The sequence below is a fragment of the Equus przewalskii genome, chromosome 5, assembly GCF_037783145.1.
Source record: "Equus przewalskii isolate Varuska chromosome 5, EquPr2, whole genome shotgun sequence".
Classification (NCBI taxonomy): Eukaryota; Metazoa; Chordata; class Mammalia; order Perissodactyla; family Equidae; genus Equus; species Equus przewalskii.
In genome coordinates, this window is record NC_091835.1 from 19,085,558 (window position 1) to 19,110,035 (window position 24,478).

Here is a 24,478-nt window from a genome sequence, read left to right on the forward strand (position 1 = left end):
TTGGGGCAAAGCTGCCTCCCTCCCCCAAAAACCAAATACATGAAATTCACCCCAGTGCCAATTACATCTCCAAATTCTACTCCTCTCGCTAATCACCTCTTTTGTTTACTCTTCAGAATCTTCACATAGTTATTTTTGATGTCCCCCCCCCACCCCGAGTTTGTGGTTGTTAACCCAGTTTGTTTTTAAGTAATTTTTCAGGCTTTGCTGCCAAGTATAGGCTCTCCCAACTTTTCATCAGGAATTTACCTGGTATGATATTGAAAAAACCTTTAGTAGGGGATGAGACCTGAAAGATAGATGTATTAGTGTTCTAGAGAAACAGAACCAATAGGATAAAGATGTACGAAGATATTTATTATAAGGATTGTCTCATGCAATCATGTAGGCTGAGAAGTCCCACGATTTGCTCTCTGCATGCTGGAGACCCAGGAAAGCTGGTGGTGTAAAATTCAGTCTGACTCTGAAGGCCTGAGAACTAGGGGAGCTGATGGTATAGATTCTAGTCTGGGTCTGAAGGTCTGAGAACCAGGAGTGCTGAGGGCAGGAGAAGATCAGTGTCCCAGATTAAGTTATCGGGCTGGAAGGGCCAAATTCTTCCTTCCTCTGCATTTTGTTTTATTCAGGCCCTCAACAGATTAGATGATGCCCACCCACGTTGGGGAGGGTGAATTGCTTTACTGAGTCCACCAGTTCAAATGCTAACTTCCTCCAGAAACACTTTCACAGACACACCCTGATAGAATTAGGCAAATATCTGGGTATCCTGTGATCCAGTCAAGTTGACACATAAAGTTAACCATTATGGTAGGTTACATTACAGAGTTGTGTTGAGGAACCCTGAAGGGTTTTGAAAGGGCACTTCATAAAATATCTTCTGTATTTTAGGTGAAACATGGATTGAAGAGAAGAGATTAGTATTTGAGAGACCTGTTAGGAAACTTGTTATCTTTAGGCTACACTGTTGGAATAACCTGAATGCAGACAGTGCTAATCAAGTAGGAAAGGAAAGAATCTATTTAGGACACATTTTGAAGGAAGAATAGACAGAATTTGGTAATACAGTATTATTAATGGAGAGAAAGAGATTAGATGACTACTGTTTGCTGCCTAGGGATGATAATGATGTCATTAATCTGGATGCGGTACGCAGGCGGAAAATCTAGTTTGAGGAGAATAATAACTTGAATTAGAAACATGTTGCATTCTAAGTGCTTGCCAGTATTATTCAGCAGGAAGTTGAAAAGTTACAGGAAAGCTTCAGAGAGCAGGATTGGAGATGAAGATTTAAAACTCTTTAACAGAGAAGTGAGATGAGGCTTAAGAAAAGAACCTTATGAAAGGTGGTAATTTAAGAGGTAAGTGAAAGAAGAGAAGTCAGCAAGAAAATTTGAGAATTGCAGAGAGAATTAGAAGAACCAGGAGACTGTGGTGTCCTGGAGGTAAAGGGAGAAGGGTTTATAGTCCAAGGGGCTGGTCAGTGGCATCCTGTTCTGGGGGGTGAAGGGTGCTAAAAAAATAACTAGCGTATACCATTGTTTTAATAGTGAGGATTTTCTTTCCTAGGAATACTGAAAACCTGTTTCATTGGTGAGGACAAAAGTCATGTTCCAAGGGAAATTAAAGAGTATGTCATGGGGGAAATAGAGGTTATGAGTCTAGACCACATTTTCAAGCTTTGGCAGAGTTGAGAATGAGAGAAATGGAGTGGTAGCTGGTAGCTTGAAGTGTGCAGAAGGAGAGCAGGGCCAAGCTCTTGGTTTGGTTGTATGCTGTTGGGAAGGCAACTATGGAGAGAATAATGAGTGTGGCAAAGTTCTAGAATGGATAGATAAAAATAGGATGAAGAACACACAATAAAGAGGTTAGGTTGTAAACATTTTTTCTTCTTATACAGGAAGGGAGGAGAAGATAGAAGAAATTATGGAGAAGTTTGGTCAGAGAGGAGTCAGTCCATATAGGAGGGGGTTGGGAATTTAAGGCGTTGACTGAGAAAGAGAGATAAGAGTGAAACTGACATGTCCACTTTCAGTTATGGCATAGAAAATAGTTGGAAACTAATCTTTTTTCAGAGAACGACTAGAGAAGCTGGCTTACCCCTATCCTGCAGAAAACATGTTGAAGATAGTTGAGAGGTAATAAGGGGGTGAATAAGAGAGAATAAAGGCTTGGGTAGATAAGGCTAGTATTTGGGATTGTTTGTCTCCTATGAATGCTTACTAATTTTTGGAGGGATCAGCTGAAAGGCTAAGAAGCTGAAAAACTGAGCAGTGCATTTGATACTCTCTTAGGGCCAGAGAGAGAGAGATTGGAATTTAGGCCCTGCTAACGTGGTAAGTATATGGCTCTGGTGAACTGGTGTTCTTTGGGATTGGGATCCTGAAGGGTTACAACTTACAAGTAAGGGTGAACTGGATGTAAATAGACCCTAACAGGAACTGTAGCTCCACTTTGAATACATTTAAACCCTGAGAAGAGATTGGGGTAACTTATTGTATTTGTTTTAGTGCTTAGCAGAAGCAAATGTCAATCCTGTTTGGATAATGATAGTGTTATACAAGGCTTCAAATTATTACTACAAAAATTTTACAAATATAATATCTAGCCCGTAATAAAAAAAATCAGGCACAACATGATTCAAACAACAAGAATAAATCATTTGTTCAACAACAACAAATCAAACAACGGAAGATGGTGTTAGCTCCAAAGGGGGCCTCTGATATTGGAATTTTTAGGAGGCAACTTAATATAGTATGCTTACCTTGTTCAAAGAGATAAAAGAAAGGATCCAGCATTTTCAGCAGAGAACTGGAAACTTTCAGAAGAGTGAAATGGAAAAATCTAGACTTGAAAACATAATAACTGAAATTAGGAACTTAATGATTAGGTTCAATAGAAGATTAGAGCTGAAGAGAGAATTAATGAAGTGGAAGAGTTACTGAAGAGATTGAGGGAGACAGAGACATTGAGCAGGTCGAAAGTGGGTGATTGGATTCCTAGACAAAGGGTTCAGAGAGAATGGGGCAGAAGTGATATTGGAAGAGATTGCTGGAAAGTTTCCATAACTGAAGAAAGTTATCAAGCAATAAATTTAAGAAACCTTACTAACACCAAGCAAAATAAAAAGAAATCCATACCTTGGTATATTGTAGTCAATCTGTAGAAAACCCAAAACAAAGAGAAAAATGTCAAAAGCTGCCGGAGGTGGGGAGAGGGAATAGTATACTTTCAGAGAATCAACAATTAGACCAATGGCTGGCTTCTCAACAGAAACAGTGGAGGCCAGAAGACAATGGAATATCTTTAAATTACTGAGAGAAAATAACTGACGCTCTAGAATTCTAAAACTTGTGGAAGTGTCCTACAAGAATAAAGATGAAATACAAATCTTTCAGACTTGACAATTTTTCATTTGCACTAGCCATTCTTTAAAATGCTTGAAAGACACATGTGACAGTGGCTACCATATTGGACAGCACAGATACTGACAATTTCTGTCACTTCAGAAGGGACAGCACTGCTCTAGGTACTGTATTAAGAAAATCATGAGGATATTTTGAACAACAGTCTGCCCTCCAAAAAGGGGAAACTTTAGATGAAATCAACAGATTTCTAGAAAAATGCAAATTAACAGAATAGATCTAATAAGAAATTTAAAACTCCAAACAATTTTCTATGTTAAATTTTTTTTTTTCTCGTGGTGTCTTTGTCTGCCTTTGTATCATGAGGAGTACCGTCCTCACAGAACGAGTTGGAGAATATTTCCTCTGTTTTCTGGAATAGTTTGTAAAGGATTGATATTATTTTTTTCTTTAAATGTTTGATAGAATTCACCCGTGAGGCTACCTGGGCTTTTCTTTCTTGGAAGATTTTAAATTACTGCTTTAGTTTCTTTATTTGTTATATATCTATTTAAATTTTCTATTTCTTCTTTAGTCATCTTCAATAATTTGTGTCTTTCTAGGAATTTTTCCATTGAATCTAAGTTGTCTAGTTGGTGTAAAGTTATTCATTGTATTCGCTTATAATCCTTTTCTTTCTGTAAGATTGGTAGAGATGTTTCCTCCTTCATTCTGGTTCTGTGGTCACCCCGTGGAGGTGGAACGGACCCCTTCCCAGTTAGTAAGATGTCTATGCTAATTGCACTCCATATGCTAAGAGAATTTGAAAGAAAATTTATTACTCCTGGGGAGATTAGGGCCGGTAGCAGCATGTCTGGCCTGGCCTGAGCCTGGCAGGAGGAGTGGGTTAGGCTTTTATAATGGCTAGGGAACTGGAGAGAAGTTCCCATGTGCAGGCTGGGGATTTGTGAAATTTGAATTTCCCTCTGGGGCCAAAGGTGGGAACACAGTGGACTTTCTTATCAACCTGGTTATATAGGTCAAAGGGGAAGGAGGAGCTGAGGCTTAAAATAAGACAGTGGTGAAACATCAAAAAAGGGAGCCACACTCTTTATTACAGGTCCTGAATTTGGAACTAAAAAAGAAAAATTTCTTCATTTTTATTCCTTTTCTTTAGATTGGATAATCTTGATTGATCTTTTTTTTTTTTTCAGGTTTATTGATTTTTTCTTCTAGTTCAGAACTGCTGTTGAGCCTCTCTAGTGAATTTTTCATTTCAGTTATTCTTTCAATTTGAAATTTCCGTTGGTTCTTTTTTATAATTTCTCTCTCTTTGTTGATATTTTCTACTTGATGAGTCATTGTCATCATACTTTCCTTTACTTTAAAGAACATACTTATAATGGCTCCTTTGAAGTCTCTGTTGCCTAAGTCCAAAAACCTAGGCTTCCCGGAGACAATTTTTGTTGAAACTGCTCACCTTGCTTCCCACATATGGGTCACACTTTTCTGGTTTTTTTTGCATATCTTGTAATTTTTGGTTGAAGGCTGGACAGTTTTGATATATATTCTATATCCTGATTCTTTTTGCAGAGCTGGAGGTGGTTGGAGGTGGTTGCTCTTCTTGTTTGTTTAGTGACTTGCCTGTGCTAATTCTGTGGAGTCTGGTTCTCCTGCAGTGTGTGGCTGCTGATGTCTCTGCTCAGTTCTTCCTTTCCTGTTTTTATTTTTAAGCCTTACTTTGTAGTAATTGTCTTTGGGTCAGCATATCTTAGTGGTCAGCCTATGATTGGTCAGAGGTTGTGTTTAAACTCCTTGAGACAGTGAGCCCCCGACTCTGTCACTGGTTCCTCTGAGCCTTGGGGAATGCATTCAAAGTTCAGGCAGTTTACAAGTCTGCCCTGGCTTTTGCTTTCTGTATTTGCAAGGCTTATGTTCTTCCAGGGATGAGTAGCTCTCTAGGGCACTCTTGTTTCTCTCCTGCCTATTTACAGTGTTGTGCGTGCACACAGCAGGAAAAAGTAGATTCTAATCAAGGCCCACTTTGGTTGTGTCATTCCGATTCTCCCTGTTAAATTTTGCGTTGGTCTGCTGATCTTTTGCTTGCCCTAACTAGTGTTGCAAACTCAGGCTAGCTGTGATATTGGCCTTCCCTGATATTTTTCCCCTTGAACCACTCTTGTTTTTGAAAATGCCCCTAGGCATGGAATTCTCTGTGTTCTGCTCTATATAAACTTAGCTGGCATTGGAGCTGCCAGTCTTCAAAGCTTGCTCTGCCCTGGTAGGACTTCTACACCAAGGAATTGGGAGTGAGTGTGGGGTGGTGGGAGCCCCAGGCTAAACTATCATACGCTTCCACTGTTCTTACTGAGATTCAGTAGATTTTCTGGAATAAACACTTCTCAATTTGTTGTATGTCTTTAATCAGTATCCAGATCCTTAAATGGTTGGTTTTGATAATTTTGTCCAGTTTTATTGTTGGGGATAATATTTGTCAAACTCCTCATTAGGCTATTCTGGGCATCTTTTCCCCTGCTTTCTCGCTCTCTTATTTTTAAACATTTAAATTTTATTTAAACTGAATTTCATTTCAGAATGTGTTATGAAGTAGTATCTATTGGCTATTTTTAAAAAATGATGTTAAGTGTATCTTAACATTACTTGTTGACTATTATGTTTCTTACTGATTTGTAATGTAAATTATTTATTTAATTTCGGTGAGATTTATTTTAATCCTGTCCTTTTTTTTTTTGCTTTATTCTGTCAATTATACCCTTTTTTACTGTTTTTTACCATCTCTCGCTTTCAATTGCCTCCATCTTAGCTTCTGCATAGGCTCAACCTTTTCTCTCTTTAAACCTCTTTTGACTTTATCTCCTTGAGTTTCCTTCACTACCCAGGTTCATAAAGCTCTTGCTACTCTTCAGGGCTGAGACTAGGGTAAGGCAATGAGATGCCTGGGACACAAACATTTAAGGAGCGCTCACTCTTGGAGTCCTGCAAATGTGGAATTGGTGCTTGTATGACTTTGCTTTAGTAAATTTTGCATCCTAGGTGCCTTGCTTGCCTCACCCTAGTCCTGGCCCTGCTACTCATATTTCTCACTAGTATATATTTGTTGTAACATGGTTTCTGTCCCAAATAGGCTTTGTTTACTCAAATTTTTGAGCCCTTGCTCTTCACTCTTCATTGTGCTTTGCTCTTCACTCTGCATTGTGCTAGGTTTGGGGAATGTAAAGCATATCAAGACACTACTTTTTTTGACCCAGATGCTTCAGATTTGCTCTTTGAAGTCTAGTGCCTTTTCTCCTTTCCTGCTCTTCCCTGCTTTTTTTTTTTTTTTTTTTTTTACCATGTGACACTATTGACTATTACTGCCTGTTCATCCTAACACCAGTTCAACTCTTCAGAATGTACAGCTATTTCCATGGTAAAACACCTTCTCTAGGAGCCAGTGGGCAGTTGGGCAGTATATCAGTGGCTCTCCTAGAAGCTGGTGAGGATTAGGAATTGACTTGTGCTTTTAATCTGTCAGGATAGGAGTGTCCAGGATTTCTCCAGGGTTACTAGGCCTACACAGCTCTATCGCTGGGAAGGGAAGGTTGCTTCTTTGTTCATTTTCTGATTAGCATCTTATATAATTGGAATCCTTCCATCTCATTCCAGTGCTTTATGATACCTAAAAGCAAGCTTTGACTACCTGCCTGGCTGTCTGGCGTATTCTTGCCAACTTTGTTTCCTGGGTCCTGTGTTCTTTTCCCATTCTTTGCTGACTAGTTTTTAGTGTGATTTCCCTGAAAGACTCTGCTTTGCTTGGTGTTCTCACTGCTTGTTCATGAAAACAAACTCATGCAGTCATTTAATGAGTGATTATTGAGCACCTGTTTCATCCTAGACACCATGGGAGCCAGTGGTGTTACAATGATGAACCCAACCAAACATTCCTTGTCTTCTTGAGCTAGGGAGACAAATTAGGTGTGGGTCACGCCAACTGGGATATTTGCCACTAAGGAATGTTACAGATGCAGCTGACATAGGGACGTTGGAGTTGAGATCTCTGTACCTCGATCTCACTTAACTGGCAGTTACTCCCCTTAATTTTGAATTCTTGCCTGCATCAGGACTTGACGTGAAGCACCCCGTTTTCAATTCTGGCTCTTCTTTTTGGATGGTCTTTCTCTTGCTTACAGCTTGCCCCCAACTCCTCACCCCACCCAAGGCTGCCATTGTTTGTATTCTTATTTAGTAGTGGGTACAAACCCTGATCATAAACCTGTCTTCCTTTGGAAATTATTTTCTCCCTTGTTTTCTTAACATCCAACTCTATTGGTTCTTTTTCTACACCTTTATTAGTTTCTTTGTTATATTTTTTACTTCTTTCTCTTTGCATTTCCTAAAAGTTGCCCTAACCCAGATTTTGTCCTAGGCCCTCTTCTGTATCAGCTTACACTTTCTTGGCAGTGTTGTCTATTCTAGAAAACTTTGGGTTACCATCTTTATGCAGATGGCTGGCTAATTTATCTAAGTTATGCTCTAGTTTCCAAGTATTTGGTGTAGAGGTATGTATAGAGATATGTATTTCCATGTAGAGGTATATAATACCCCAAGAAGAATTCATCATCTTCTCTTAGTGACAATATCGTCTACCAGTCTCCTCACCTGAAATCTGAGATAATTGCCACCTCCTTGCTCTCCTCCAGATCTGCCTGGTTGCCAAGTGGAGCCAGTTTGTCCTGTGTCATATCATGTTCAGGATTTCTTTGTTTCAATGTCTGCGTGTACAACTCTAGTTCAGGCCTTTCTTTCCTTTCACCCAGTCTCTTCTACTTCTTTCCTAAGGTGTAGCTGCTGCTAGTCTTTCTCAACTCCAGATGACTGAACCCTATGCCAGGTTAATTTTAATCCTGAAACACAACTCTGATTTGTCGTTGTTCTCTTCTGCTCATTCATGCTTCAGAAATTCCCTACTGACTTGGAAAAGTTGGGCTGGTTTTCTAGACCTTCCAATTTGTTTTAATTTCCTTGCCACTGCCTCCCTTTGTATGGGCTGGACTCTGTCCAAGTGTAATTCATGTTGCAAGAACCTGCCTGTGTTCTTCTGTGTCTCCATTTTTGTTTCCTTCTGTGGCAGTATGCGTTTCTCACATTCTCAGTTCTTCTTTAAAATCTTTCCTGAAGCTCACTCAGATTTTGTGATCTGGAGATTTTCCCATCATATGTACATTTACCCATACTTTAAAAAATATCCTGCTTATCATTTCCCAACTCATATTGTTATTTCAATATGATTTTTGTAAATCGAATTAACTTTTGTATTCTTCATTGTGCCTAGTACGGTACCTTGCAGAAATATTTGTTGAATTGAGTGGATGAATGCATTTCCAAATTAAACCATCGGTCTGGACTCCTCTATGTGCCTGTCCCACTACCTTGTTGTTTATGTAAGACCATCTGTTTCTCTCCCTTCTTGCAACTTTTTGCCTTTATCTCTAAATCTCTTCATGTGTCACTAAGTGACCTGTTACCCTTTGTCTCTGTTGCTTCTCTTCTCCTGAGTTAGTATTAATTTAAATTTAAAGAAAAATTACATCATTCTGGTGAAGGATGTGTGGGAAATTTAGAGGAAATGGAAGGTGGTGTTCAGAATGACATCTTGATCCGATGTATGGGAAAGCAGGCTGCCCACCAGGATTTTGGAAATTTGCAAGTATAGGCTTGAATCCTGGGCTTATGGCCAGCCTAGAGTAGAAAGTAGAAGTTGTGATGACATGTTCAGTATCCAGGTGGAAGGCCAGGGGGGCCAGCTGCATGGCCCCACATTCCAGTCCCCTGATCTAGGCAGCTGCCTTAGGAACAGCTGCCTGAGCTTCTGGTCAGATGACTGGTTTGAAATGATGGCAGGTAAGAAAAGGGAAATAGATATCTAACTACAATATTGCCACTTCTTTTTTGAAAGCTAGTGAACCGTCGGGGTTCCCTGCATAGTTCTGGACTTCAGGTTGAGGCAATGAATTAGATTTTGTTAATGAATTCTAAGGAATTGATTTACTTGGTTTTGTAGAGTAACGTCATTTATCCAAGGTTAAACTTAGTAAATGCCACTTTCTTGAGCCCTAATTTAGTACTTATTTCGTTAGAGCCTTTAGATTCTAGATCTTTATACTATTATTCAAACTATATTCCCTCCTGCTCTTGTGCATTTCACAAGCTGAATAGAACTGCGGAACTCCTTAACTTCTGCCTCATTGCCGTATTTGTGGAGGTTTTTAGTTAAAGTGGCTCAAACAGGCAGGCTGGTGATACCTGTGAGGGTGAGGGCCTTGAAAAGAAGCTCAGGACAGACGGTACGCTTGACTAACTGCCTGGGAGAGAGTGACACCAGGACCCAGGAGGGCCACCACATTGCCTTTGTCATGCAAATACTAATTTTTTGAGAGCACAGAGGCTACAGGTTAACTGGTCTTTAGTCACCCATTTCTCTTTGGTTTCAGCTAGTAAGAACTGAGCTGCTCAAGGCAGGAAGAACTCTGAGCTGAGCAGTGGAGGCCCTCCTGGATTGGAGAGAAGAGGCAACCTTGGAACCAGTAATGAGCCATCCTGACTACAGGCTGACACTCCGGCCCCTGGAGACCCCCAGAGGTACAAAAGGAAAATGGAATCTACTCTAGCAACTGGAGACCTGAAATCAAAGTGGAATGGAGGTTCAGGGCGGGTCTTACAATTGAGGGGAGCTTAATTCTTTTCGTGACCTGTTAAATATTCTCCCATGTTATTTATTCTAGAATTAAGTATGGTTTCTTGTTGTCTTAATTTATTGTTATATCGAATACAGCTGTTTAATTTCCTCTAGAAAAATGACAATCTTTGTAATTCCTATTTTTAAAAAGTTTGTGTCTATAAACAGCAAAGCATACTGAATCTATTATTCAGATTATGTCATGCATATTGTAATGCTGATTTAAAACTCAAGTCTCGTCTAAGTATATTTTATTCATGTTTCCTTTACCCATTCTTTCTTTTTTGTGACTATTTGAATTCATTATCAGAGAGTTTCATTCTCTTGTTGGTCCTTCTAAATTAAAAAAAGGTAAAATATCTCCAGTTTTAAAAATACAGAGTGTTTGATTGAGGAAAGAGTTGATTGCTGCCTCATGTTTCTAGGTGTGTCCTCTCTGGTTGGCCCACATGGTGTTGGTGCTTCGCCAGGTGACAAAAAGTCAAAGAACAAGTCCCTACGAGGGAAGAAAAAGAGCATATTTGAAACCTACATGTCCAAGGAAGATGTTTCAGAAGGCTTGAAGAGAGGAACACTTATCCAGGTGCTTAAAACAGACTAGAAAGTTATTCCTTGAATATGTAGAATGAGGAGTAATCTGTCTACTCATTAAATTATTTATTGTTCTGTGATGTGTGCTTTGAGAGAAATGATGACATAACAGGCACAGGGCCTTCCACTTGTTAGACCTGCTGTGCGATTAGAGATGATAAGTGCCACAAGACAGAGACAGACAACATGCTCTGAGATTTGAGGGGAGAGAGCCATTATTTCCAGTTAGGGTTATCCAGGAATGTTTTATTGGAAGGGGAATATTTGAGCCAGGCCATGGCTTGGTGCCGTTTGAATGGTGAGGATAGAGAAAGAGCTTTACAAACAGACCGACTAGTGTGGCTATAAGAAACATTGAGAGTTCAGTTTGCCTGGAGCACATGGATGCTGAATGATGGAGAATAAGGTTGAAAAGGAAACAGTAAATAGCAGCAGACAATATTTGTTGAGTGCTTTATAGTTTACAAAATACTTTGACAAGCCAGTTCAGCGGTTTGGCTCAGCAAACGTTTATTGAGCATCCACTGTGAGCCAGGAGCAGTTTATAGTTGGGAACATGCCGATGGGTGCTCTCAAGACGAAGGTGGATGAGACTGCCTTTCTGTTCTTTGAGCTGGCAGTGCAGTCCGGGGCAGGCAGTCACGTGAACAGGTGACTTAGGGAAAAATGCTAAGTGCTCAGATAGAAGTGTGACCAAGGTATATGGGAGAATGTTGGGGGGAACTGGGAAACTCCAGGAGGTGACAACTGCAGTAGATATAGAAGGATGGCTAATTTGGACCTATTAAATGGGTGATATGTGTGTGGGAAAGAGCTATGGAGAGATAGTAGCACTAAGGAAAATAAGAACTTATGAAACAACATGGAGTAAGGCAGCTTAGATCTCCTTACGCATGAAATGTGGGGCAGATAGCAGGTAACGAGGAGAGGGAGGCAGGGACACATATTCTTTGAATTAAGTCTATTTCACAATTCTTGGATTTTGTATAGAAATACTGCCATGTGTTACCTGGCTCACTTGAAAATGTTGACTGCGTTCCATTTTCTCTCATTCTGATTTGTGTTTTTGGCTAAAGATCCATCCGATTAACAGATACTATCATCTCCTCTTCCTTTTTATCACCTTATTGTATTTACCTGTGGTCAAGTGCACATATGATTAATGTAGACTCTTGAATGGAGAATGCTTTTTAACAAATGAATTGATCTCTCTGATTTTAGAAGTACTATTGGCTTTTTTTTTAAAAGCTTCCCTTGGATTTCTTTGATGAGACCTCTCTTAGGACAGTCGAAGTTGCCCTTGGACATTTGTCCATTTGTTAATCCACTCATTTGCTGGTTATCGGTCAGTGCACATGCTGAACTCCGTTTTATCTACATTTTGTTCTTGGTCCTCATCTCGTTTCACGTACAAGGACCCATTGTGCCTTTCCCATTCTCATCTCCTGCCACTCTCCTCCAGGTGCATTCTGCTCCATCCACCCTGATCTTCAAAACGTTTCCTATAAAAACTCTGCTTTTTGATTCTGCTATGACTGTACACGCTGTTCCTGGTGCTTGGAATGCTTTCTCTCACTATCTTGATGTAATTGCACTTGACCTTTTAAGTCCCTACCTAAATGTTACCCGCTTTGAGACGCCTTACTTTAATTCTCCAAGCAGAATCAGCCATTACCTCTTTCCTGAAGCTGACTTCTTTGTTTACCCTTTATTCTAAACCTATTTCCATTTCTTGGCATTTCTGTTTCCTCAGATAGACTATTCATTTCCTTGTGGGCAGGGTCCTGTCTTACTCCCACAGATTAGCCCAATGCCTGGCATTTGATGCTTAGTGAGTTTATATTGAATAAATATTTATTTACTGGGTAAAGGATCAACATGCTATCTTTCAAGAAGAGTAAGGAGAACCTTGGTTGTTATAACTCGTAAGAAAAATTGCTTATAGTTTTGTTGATAGAATTTACAGGGATAGGGTGAGGGAAATATCCTATAATGGTATTAGTTTTTGCTCCTTTCTATTAATTTTTACTTTTGAAGCAACTCTTTCCTGATAGCAAAACAAAACCAAGCAAAAAGCTGATCAATATAACAACTCTCATTCCCAGGAGTTTGTAAGTGATTCCTCCTGGCCTGTGACATCATGAGACTCTGCAGCCAGAGCCTCCCCTCGCAGATGAGAACAGTTGTTCTCTGCAGATGGGGAAGGGAATGGGTTCCAGATATGAGGTCACCATGTGAAATATACAACGCTGTAAATAAGATTTTCATAGGCAGAGAAACAGAGTCCATCTGCTTTCTGATACAAACTTTATTGTGTGCAGGCCTTGATGGGTAAGGTGAAAAGCTAGGCAAGAAAAGATATTTGAATGCTGTTGGAGAAAACTGAACTTATAAGATATACTTACAAGCATTTGTTAACTTTTGTCTTCAAACTTAAGTATATTGACTCCTTTTTCTTCTCCCCATCCAGAGAAGAAACTTTTATTGAGAGATATTGAGGAGGTGTCTTTAAATAGGAGTAGAATAATATTTTATTTTGTTTTTTATACTTTGACCAATAATTTTGACATTGCATTGGTATTTTGCCCTATGTGGGGAAGAGGAGTTCACAGGGACCAAAAAAATCTCTTTCCTATGTTTGAACTGACTAGCAATAAGACATGGTCGTGTACATGTAGTTTTGAAAATTATTTTGTAAACAAGTTTGCATAGCAAAGAACATGTGTCCTTTCTCTCTCCATAGGTGCAGTATTGGGAGGTTATTATAGGAGATGCTGGGTGAAATGAGAGTAAGGGATAGGCCTGGAAGGGCCTCAGGTTTGGGTGATGACCAAAGTGACATGGGTATGAAGATGGTAGAACTGGCTGGTTTCATGAACTAATATTTTGGCTAAACGTGGTTGAGGCTGAGCCCCAGAGCTGCCTGAGGCATGATGACAGAGTTCCTTTTAGAATAGAATATTGGTGTAGAGTTGTTATTGGACCGCAAAAGAAATCCTAGTCCAGGAAGACAGGACAGGATGGGCTAGTTTCTGGGACATTCACCATTTGTTAAGAGTGAAATCAGCTGGAAAACATTTGGGTGTGAATTAAAGAGAAGAATAGAGGTGACATTACAGTGGACTGCATAGTCATTTAGAAGGAACAGATGATATTCATAACATTAATACAGGAGTGGTGGGAGAACTTCAGCTCTGCAGACATTAATTAATTAGCTCAACAAATGTTTCTTGACTGCCAATAAGTGCTAGGCATATACTGGTGAGCAAGATAGGCAATTCACCAGGGGAGACAGGCAAAAACAACTGAAGAAATAAAGAGAAAATTACAGCCCGTGACGAATGCTAACAGGAAAGTAAGAAAGATGAGAGAGAATAATTAGGGGAGCTAATTTCCATAAGGTGGTTAGGCCTCTCTGAGGAGGTGATCTCTGAATTGAGGTCTGAATGGTGACAATGAGCCAGCCATTTGAAGAATTAGGAAAAGAACATTATGGGCAGAGAGATCAGCTTGTGGAAGAACACCAGTTAGAAAAAGGCTTGGTGTTTTTGAGGACTAAGAAGGAAGTCGTTTGGACAAAGGGAATTACAATGTGGGAACAAGTTGGAGAGTTAGGCAGCTGTCACCATTTTAAGAACGGTGGGGAGTCACTGAGGGATGTTAAGCAGTGGAAGGACATGATCTATTTTATTCTTTAAAAACATCTCTTTGACAGTTGTGAGGCAAATAAACTAGAGTGCAAGCTGGGAGACCATGTAGAAGGCTATCAGAGTAAACCAGGCAAGAAAATATGGAGACGTGAACAGGGCGGTGGCAGTGAAGATGGAAAGAAGTGGATGAATGTGGAGCTAGAAGTGGCATGGCATGCAGATAGATTAAATGTGGAAAAGGGAGGAATAAAGGATGCCTGCTAAGGTTTTGAGTAGAGCACCTGGATGGTTGATGTTGCTGTTAACCAAGATAGGGAAGACTGAGGCTTGGGATGTGGTGCTGGTTTTTGGGGGGAAGGAAGCAGATGGCATGAATGAGTGCAGAGGCCCTGATGGTGCCTGTGGCACACAGAGAGGCAGTCTGCAGTAGTTAAGAGCAAGGACTCTGGAGCCAGACTGCTTGGGCTTGAATGTGGTCTGAAAGGGGGCACCTCTCAGTGCCTCAGTTTTCTATTTGTAAAATAGAGGATAATAGTACTTACTTCATAGGGTTGTTTTGGGGTTAAATTAGTTGATGTACATAAAGCTCTTAAAACAGTGTGTGACACGTAGTATACCAGTATAAGTGTTATTTACAATTGTTTTTATTGCTATAAGAGAAGCGTCTGTTATTCATCTCTGGTGGTTGTTGCCATGTGGGATTAGCTGATTTTTTGAGAAAATCTGGAAATACATGTTTGTGTGTAAAGTTCCTCAGTTGTAAGCATTCTCAAACATCTTGTAAGCCAAATGAAATATGTTTGTGATTGCCAAGTTAGGCTAATTAGCTCAGTTGTGTGGTACTTTTCTACAGTAACATTCAGCCCCTTAGGTGTAGGCGTGGAGAAGGCAGGTGTCAACAGAGAATGAGGTTTTGCTAGTTGAATATGAGAGGAAGAGTGGACCCAAGGCTCAGGGTTTGCAAGGGCAGGAGGTACTGATAGGCCATAGCAACTAGCTGGCCGAGGAAGGGAATAAACATAGTGGGAAGACGATGAATTGCAAAAAGGAGGTCAGATCCATGGTTGGAGGTCTTACTGAAGACGATGAATTGTTGAAATGGAATTTTTGCCTTAAGTGAGCTGGGAAACTAGAAGATTGTGATCAGAAAGTGTGCTATTTGACTTTTCCTGTTTGGAGGTGGTGTGATTAGCACTGACAAGATACCAGCTATGAACATGGGAGAGAGTGGCTGGTGTGAGTGGAGGACAGGGTGGCTGGAGTGACTGGTTAGGGTTACCTGGTCATCCATATGGATGTGAAGTACTGTAACTGTTTATAGGAATGGAGGTGGAGAGGAAGACAGTGAGCTATGAGTCAAAGCATTAGTGAATCAGGGAAATGATCAGAAGGTTTGAAGAGGATGGGACCAAGGAGATATAGCAGGAGCTAGTGACATTAACTTCAAAGGATCTGGGGGTTTTGAAAGAGAAGGGAGGAAAAAAATAATTTTAAAGCTACAATGGGGAAGCAGGGAGGAAACATTCCTTTTCTGGTCCCTGAGAAACATGGGATAGGAGAGAGAAAATAGGCTCCCTTTGAGGGCACTTCAAGGGAAGTGATCGTATCAGGGGACAGCCAGGTTTCAGTTAAGGCAGGGAGGAACAGGAGCAGTCAGAGAAGAGACGGAGGATGTAGGAGCCTCACTGATCACGTGCCAGGCCCGGGAAAGGATTGAGGAGAAAGAGCAGAGATGAAGGATTGGGGCAGATTAGGTGATGCTCATAAAAATATGGAAATGAAGTCCTGGACTTCTGTCGGGGGGTGAGACAAAACAGCTGCAGCAAGTCTCTTTTAGTTAAAAGACCATTTCTGGACATGCTTTACTGACAGCTTCTTCCATCAGGCTGTGGGGCTGTCTCTGGTCTGCTATGGAACTCTGTAGAGATTCCTTCCGTGGTGCGATCTGTACACTCTAGGGGATCTGTTCCTGAGGTCCAGTTCTGGAGAGTACGCTCCAGTCAAATTGTAAATGTTTTTCTTCTACAAGTCTTCTGTCCTTCCCTGTGTGCTTTTACCTGTCAGGAAGTTTGGAAAAGACAATCAAGAATAGAATCTTTAAGGTCCTTTAAATATTTGTTCTTTTAAATAGAGCCTAGATACAGCCCTGAGCAACCTGTCTCTTTCCCCTGAGCTCAGCCTTGGCCTCTCTAAGTGCTCTGTACTTAAGGTACTCTCAAAGCGGAAGGCATTCTCATCCCTGTACTTCTTCATGTACTAAACATTCACTGAGCTAGAAGGGATGATACTAGAATAGCAATTGGGGGGGGGACAAAACTTAGGTTAGAAAAACATGCCTGCAGTCAGAGAATAAATTTAAAAAAATTTAACTTCAATGAATTTACTTTTACTTATCTGGAGAGTCTTCTCCTCACTAGACTGTAAGCTCTTAGAGGGTAGAGACTGTCTGTTGTTACTCTCCATTCTGTCCCCGTCGATTAGTATAGTGCCTGTCATGCTAGTCGTCAGGAAGTATTTGTTGAGAGAGAGGAAGAATATTTAAGATAAATGTAATAAGCCTTTTTCTTCCCTCCCTCAGCAAGAAACAGCTGTCCTAGAAGTGAAACTGCAGTGACATTCATAAAAGGGGACTGACCTCGGGAGCCTCGTCGTCCTTATCTCCTGGCCCTTCTCTCTCTTACCCTAAGCAGAGGCACAGCAGGAGGGGAGAAGAGTATTTGCCCTCTTAATCGCTCTTGCTTACACAGGGGTCTCTGCCTGTGTTTCTCTTCTGATTTATCTGCCAATTTTGCTCCTCCTTCAAGGACCAGGTCAGACACCAGCACTGAAGCCTTTCCTGGTGCCCCCTGGTGAAAGTGAGCTGTACCCTCACTTACGGCATTCTCCATGTTTTACTTTATAAACAAGGACTGAACCTGCTCCTCACTCTCTCTCCCACATTGTCTGTCTCAGGGTCTTGAACATAGTCAGGATTCAGTAAATAATTGTGGAATTAAAGACTGAATGAACATTTGTAGTCGTCTACTTAGGATGTTAATAGTAGTATAAACTGTTGCATGGAAATTTGTAATTTAAACATGGTGCACCAATGAAAGAAAGAATTATTTTCTGCTTTATTTTATGTCCTCACTTATTTCGTTAATTATGTATCTTTGAGTCTTTCTACTCATTTTAGTGGGGAAATGTTATTTAAAACACTTTCTCAAGACAAGCTTTTAGTCTGGCTCTTAGGAAAATAACTGCCTCCATCCGTGAGTTCCAGCGGCCTTCAAATGCAGCTGGAACGTGGGGAGGGTTACAGCTTCCTGCAAGAGCCTCAAATACTGAACTGCTATTGAAGGCGGCCCCCACCTGCACCCCTGTGCGTAAATAGAAGCAGACCCTGGTTTGGTGCTGGAATAACATGAAGTCGAAGGCAGACTGGGTGGCCTGGCTGTTGAAGCCAGGATTCCCATTTACATTAAGAGCTGATTCTGGACCTTTTTGAATTATTGACTCATTCAGCTCTGAAGAGGGGCCAGAGTAAAAAATATACATCCAGTCCCTCAAGGCTAAGTATCCAGGTTGGAAATCAACCTGTGTCACTTTGAAAATTGTCACAGAAACAAGCAATTGTGGAAAAGTCTTAGAGAATAAAAAAGGTCATTATGCAGTGAGGCGTAATAGCCAGATAACCTTGTTCTTAAAGTAAAAGTTTAAATTTGAAGACTAGCATATAGGGGCACATAAAATCCCAATAGTTCTCACTTTCCTACTCCATGCCAAGCTCTTGCTTCTCACCTCTGCCTCTTTGCAGCAAGGTGCCGGCGTGAGCTTTCAGTTTTTGATGGAACCCTGTGTCAGACATCAATATGAATCATGTTTCATGCATTTAATGAATAGTTCTCATACATCTAACTTGTTTCCTAAATCGAACTGTTTAATTAATTTAAAAACTTTTTATTGGAGAATAACATACTTATGGAAAAATCGTAAGTGTATAACTAGTTAAATTTTCACAGATTTTCCTTTTTATTTTAAAGGGTATATTGAGAATTAATCCAAAGAAGTTTCATGAAGCCTTCATTCCTTCCCCGGTAAGTTCAATAACTTTATAATAAACTTAATGTCACATTTAATTTTTTAGATGTGCTCTGAAACTGAAATCGTATATTCAAACTAAAAGGCAGAGTAGTAAAACAAAATTGAGGATGGGCAAGAATTTGTTTCAAATTTAAATAAACAAAATTTGCCTTTGGTTAACAACTCCCTCTGCCAGTCTTAAAATCACACTTCAAATGAAAGGGATGGCATTTGTTACCAGGCTGCAGAGAGCAGCTGAACCCGCGCAGACACCCACCATTTCGTGTAACTGGATGCCCTTGGTTTATAGCTTAAAGGGATTTATGGGTTTTCCACTGATTTAAGTTAATCTTTGCTAAACAAATACGGTATCTACTTTCAATCTACTGCATGAGCTAATCTGAAAATTTGTCCAAAAATAATGCATAATGCATTTTTATTTTTGGTCCGAGTTTCTCACTTCACTTTTAAGCAGGTGATAGGACTGAGGACAAGGCTCTTTACCGTTGGGTCTTTATATCCTTTCTTACGTTCATGACCCATTTTAACAGGCTCTCTCCTGCTAAGGGAAGTTCTCTCTGATGTTTAGTTAGCAGCAGGTTTCTGGATAAGGCTTAATTGTGCAAAGCTGGGAGAGCAATATTCTTGAATTCCTGACCTAACTTTTCCAGGACGCCATAAATAGGATAGTTGTAGAATTACCGATTTTTCACAGTGGAAGAGACCATAGGAATACATTTCTGCTTATAGTTGAGGACATGGAATACATATATTTTAGTTAACATATTATGTGAATTGACAAGTTTAATGAGAATACAAGTTTAGTCATGAACTTTATGGATATTGTTGTTGTTGTTACAATAACTTTAAAACCTCTTCTCAAACTCTGTTTAGTCCTTGTTTTCCCTTGCCCTCCAGAAGCCAGGGATTCACATTTGTATCTCAAGTTCAGGTCTTACCCATTGGATTAGATAAAAACTATCACTCGCGTGTCACATTGTTCTCTCTGAATCATGTTCTGTTCCTATGACAGAACATGGTACAGTCGTGCACCACATAATGACATTTTGGTCTGCGATGGGCTGCATACACAGCTGGTCCCGTAAGATTAGTACCATGTGGCCTAGGTGTATAGTAGGCTGTACCTTCTAGGCTTGTGTAAGTACCTCTGTGATGTTCGCACGACACGAGATCACCTGACGATGCACTTCTCAGAACATATCCCTGTTTGTATCCATATCCATGACTGTATATATGCTGACCCAGGTACTTGGATTGTAGAATTGAGGGTCAGATTTGAGGTAGTAACTTAGCTGCAGAAGCAGTTCTGTCATACAGTGGGAGAACAGTTTACATAGGTGTTAGATTCCAGAGTTTGCTCATAAGGTGAAAATCACATTTAGTGATCAAAAAAATTACCCATGAAAATCTCTTAATAACGTGCTGTGTTGGAGATGGATAAACCATCTCTCAATAAGTCTAGCATGACCAGCATTTTCTCCACATTAGAAAGAATGACTGTTTCTTCATTGCCATACTGGTTGAAGGAGCTTGATTATATTAGGGGCTCTGGTGTGTGAAAAACATGGATTTTTAAGCGTGAGAATCACACCCAGTGCAATAATGAGTTCATCCTGAGAGGCACCTGGGAACTGAGCCGATTTCCAATCTCCCATCTCCCATGCACACTGAGCTTTGCTCTCACTGATTGGAATGATAAGGGGAAGTACATATAGCGTTTTGAAAATTTTGCTCTTTCCTTTCTCTCTTCCTTGAGTACACAGTATTGAATTTTTCTAAGTTAGATCCCTGTCAGGCCAGCTCCCGACAAGTGTGGGGCCTGGGACATAAGAACAGAGTCACGCATGCCTTATAATAATATTTAAAAATTATAAATCAGACTAACAAACTGTTAAGTAAAATACATTCATGACAAATAAAATATATCCCTTGCCAAATATAGCTCCACGTACTAGGGTTCAAATGTAGAACTTTGACTCCTTGGAGCTCCCTGCTGAAATGTGGCTGCGTGGAGAGGGTCCACCTCTGGCCTGCCCCTCTTCCCTTCCCAGTCCTGGCTACATGACCCCTCTTTGCTGCTCCCTCGTTCAGCAAGCGCCTTTGCATGCACCTATGTGGGTGCCTTATCCCACATGTCTAAGCTCTGTCCGTACCCCTTAGAAATACCTCCCTTTAGCTACCTGTCAAGTCCAGAGGTGCCACCTGTTATGTGGTCTGCCTTTGGGAAGACAGACCTGGGGAATATGCCTGTATAAGCCCTGGAAGTGGGCTTGGGGCTGAGTACAAGTGGGAATGCACATCCATTTGGCCCTGAGAACTCCTTACCTAATGGGGAGGGGTGTGGCTGGAGGAGGGCCAGAGCAGAGATCCTCTAAAGTGTGGGGCCTAGTTAGGTTCCTGTAAGTTAAATTGATGTGATTTAAATTTGCAAATGATGTGTTGTCACTGTTTAATCTGGCTTGTTAAAGGAAGTTTAGAAGCAAAAGTTACTGATGTTTCAAGAGCTCAAGTTGTTCTTGAAATTGTATTCCTTGCATGTCCTATTTAGAATTTTTTAGACAGTGGTGATATTAGGATGGCTTATTTCTATAGCTCTTTTATTCCCTATCTGGCCACTATGAAGTAGTAATATTGTCTCAAAGGGAGAAAAAATGCCAAATGATTTACTTCTAAGTAATTAAGAACAGACTGTAAAAGCTCTATCGCGGCCCAGTGGTGAGTGATTGTAGATACTCTGGTTTTGGACACTGGGACAATCCTGCATTTTAGTTTTGTGGCTTTTTGGTCAGTTTCAGGTTCTTTTATTTTTTTGAGGAAGATTAGCCCTGAGCTAATATCTGCTGTCAATCCTCCTCTTTTTGCTGAGGAAGACTGGCCCTGAGCTAACATCCGTGCCCATCTTCCTCCACTTTATATGTGGGATGCCTGCCACAGCCTGGCCTGCCAAGCAGTGCCATGTCTGCACCCGGGATCCAAACTGGCGAACCCCAGGCTGCCAAAGTGGAACATGCTCACTTAACCACTGTGCCACCAGGCCAGCCCCTCAGTTTCAGTTTTTAGAAGCATTTTAGAAAGCAATTGAAAAAGAAGATAATAGAGGCAATAAATTACATGTAGATAAATCCCACCATTGGTCTGGATTTCTGAGTATACATAGCTCATGTTCCATATGAAGTGTGAACTTGAAAATGCTCACAGGTAGACTAGGAGGTTGAATGTCAGAACCAGGGCCTGAATGTTACTGTCCCCTGCTTCAGCAGGAGGAATAAAGACAGGAATTGATTTTAAAGAAGATGTAGCCACTGCTCTGACAACAAGAAACAGAAAAGTTTCCTTGTTGGTAAAATGAGGGGTGGATTAAATATTCTCTAATGTTCCTCACAACTTTCAAATTCTAAAGTTTTCGGAGAGATAGCAATAGACTAGTTTGATGAAATTATGTAGGTTTATTCTTACTCTAAAAACAGTTGTGAGCTTACACAGTGTCATTTGCTATGTTAAAATATCGACTTAAGTCAGCAGGCTAGGAACAATGAATTGATCATCAGGTATAAAAAAGTACTTTGCTTTAGGGGAAGTGGACTTAGGTTCGTTATAATTTCTACTGATAGCAAGTCGATTTTCATTTTCTTATGACAAACCCAAAATGTGCGGGATAAGTCACTTATATGTGTACCTGCCAGTCTCCTGGAACTTGCAACAGTAAAATACAGAGTTAGAATAAAACCTTGTGACTTTCAAGCAAACCAAAATAAATAGATATTATTGAGATGCCTTTTTATCTGATTTGGGGATAAGATAAAGAGGGGAAATGGATCAGATGTAAAAACCTGGCTTTTTACTAAAAGCTCAGTACGCATTCTGAATTAAGTTGGTAGAAGAAGTTCTGTAACGTTTTTGTGCATCTTGTCATGGGAGGCACCCTTTCGACATCTGTGGGGTTTATTTCTGGCCGAAAGGGAGCTGTTCCATTGATGGAGGATGCTCTGACCATCCTAGCAGACTTGGGTTGTCGTCCCCGCTCCAGCCTTCTAAGTATTTAGTTAGACCACCCCCAGATCCCTTTGTATTTCCCTCAAGGGTTGTTCACTATCCATTTTTCTTTTTTCTATTCTTTCTGATGGTTAGAGCAAGTCTTTTGGCATTCAAATAAAAGGCTGAACCCTCTGGCCTTAAAAAGTAGTTAAGAGGGATGACTCATTTTTAATATTAAGTGGTTCCCAAGTTTAGCATCTTTAAGAGATTCTGCAATAGATGCAGGCTTCTGAATGAATCAAGTAAGAGCTGAGGAGTGGTGCAGTATATATAGATTTGTGTATTGTCTGAGGTTCAACTCAGCCCTATTTTTCTTGGGATAGAAACATGACAATACCAGTGTCTTACCATCTTAAATCTCTGAGCTGCTTATGAAAGAGCAATCTCATGGCATATGTTTTGACCATGATAACGGGTTAGGATGACCTCCAGACAGCGCTCTCTTCGTTCTAGGGAGGTCAGAGAGATCCTATTGCTTTATGAATTGCAGAAGGCAGCCGTTGATGATGTTGTACCACACTTCAGTTGTTCACTCTCTATTAACTGGTTGCCTCTTCCTTCTCTCTGAGAAGCTTGTCATGAGGTCAACTGCAGTAATTCTGTCTTTGTGGCTAACATGGTACCTGTTCCTCAGGGGTGAGGGTGGGTCAGGTTTGGCAAACTGCAGCCTACAGCTGCCAGCCATGGCTAGATTGGAAGTTGAACAAAAAGACTGTTCTAAAAGATCTCTACTGGTTTATAATTAGAAACTATAAAAAATGCTGAGTGTCTAGGATCCCATTTTTTGGCGGGGAGGGGGTTGGTGCATTTGGAGTGCTCGTTTTAACTTTAACTAAAATGTCATAGTAATCACCTGAAATCTGTTGAGTGTTAAATCTATTTTATATCTATCAAGTGTCTCTGTTAGAAAATTTTGAGTGCTGGCTTTCCAAGTCTGTTTGCTATTACCTCTTTTAAGAAAAATTAACATTTTGCTTCTCTCTTATCCTCTGAAAAGAAGTACGTAGTATAAACTTTGGGAAGGATAAAAGGATTAGAGTATGTGTTTGCATGTTTGTTGATGAAACATTTCAAAAAATTTTTTTCATGGAACCTGACTGCTGAAGGCATGCTTTTCCTTAGCTATCTTTTCCATTGAAGTGTTTCTGGCAAAGTAGTTTGGCTTCATAGGAAGACTCTGTCCCCTAATATTTAAGTTTAGCAGTTGATACCTGGGGAGTTCACTGGGGCTACACTGCTTAAAGTGGGTTGTTTGTAAGCATGTGATTGAGGTTTTTGTGCCTTGTTGTGTTCACCCTTGTTGTGTCAGGAGTTCACCCTGCTCCTAAGTCAGTGAGAGAGGTAGAATGTGAGAAAATTTTATGAATCTCATCTTTTTATTTATTTATTTATTTTGAGGAAGATTAGCCCTGAGCTAACTACTGCCAATCCTCCTCTTTTTGCTGAGGAAGACTGGCCCTGAGCTAACATCCATGCCCATCTTCCTCTATTTTATACATGGGACGCCTACCACAGAATGGCTTTTGCTAAGCAGTGCCATGTCCGCACCCGGGATCCGAACTGGTGAACCCTGGGCCACCGAGAAGTGGAACGTGCGAACTTAACCACTGCGCCACCAGGCCAGCCCCTTATGAATCTCATCTTCCATCCCTTTCCTTTTCTTCTTTGCCTTCTACGTAGGTCTCCGTAAAAACAACCACAGTTTGCTCTCTCTGCCGCTTTCCTGGGGAGAGTATGATTTTGCTGGTTTCCTCCTGGAGAACCTAGAGCTGCTTATTGCTTCTGCTCTCAGTTGGTTTTCTTGGGGAATTGTATGTTGTTGTTCTGTTTTCTTGGAAACCTTCTATTTTTCACCCTTCCCCTTAAAAAAATTCAGTTAGTGTGGAAGAGGTATCATCATGCTTTATTTTATTTAAAACAAAAAAGGAAAACCTACTCCTTTCACTGTGCAATCCCAGTCTTTTGCTTTATGTTTTGTTTGTTTTGGCCTGGCTGTGGTAGATCTTCTCTTACTCGGTGATTTTTAAGTGTTCTTTTAGCCT

The 24,478-nt window shown here is 40.5% G+C and overlaps 1 protein-coding gene across 33 annotated transcripts in view; it reads left to right on the top strand.

The window, feature by feature from the left end:
* The window catches only part of DIS3L2 (DIS3 like 3'-5' exoribonuclease 2), a 344,241-nt gene that overhangs the window by 36,911 nt on the left and 282,852 nt on the right, over positions 1 to 24,478 (top strand). For 27 of the 33 annotated variants that reach the window (XR_011540208.1, XM_070620166.1, XM_070620179.1 and 24 more), the window contains 3 exons: positions 9,833 to 9,980; positions 10,503 to 10,660; positions 18,341 to 18,394. Coding sequence is in view for 32 of the 33 variants with exons in the window: in XM_070620166.1 (XP_070476267.1) it covers positions 9,929 to 9,980; positions 10,503 to 10,660; positions 18,341 to 18,394 (264 nt within the window). In the remaining variant the exon portion in view is untranslated. Of the gene's footprint in view, positions 1 to 1,812; positions 2,334 to 9,832; positions 9,981 to 10,502; positions 10,661 to 18,340; positions 18,395 to 24,478 lie in introns of those variants that run through there. The other 6 variants (XM_070620197.1, XM_070620194.1, XM_070620187.1 and 3 more) reach the window with 6 other exon arrangements.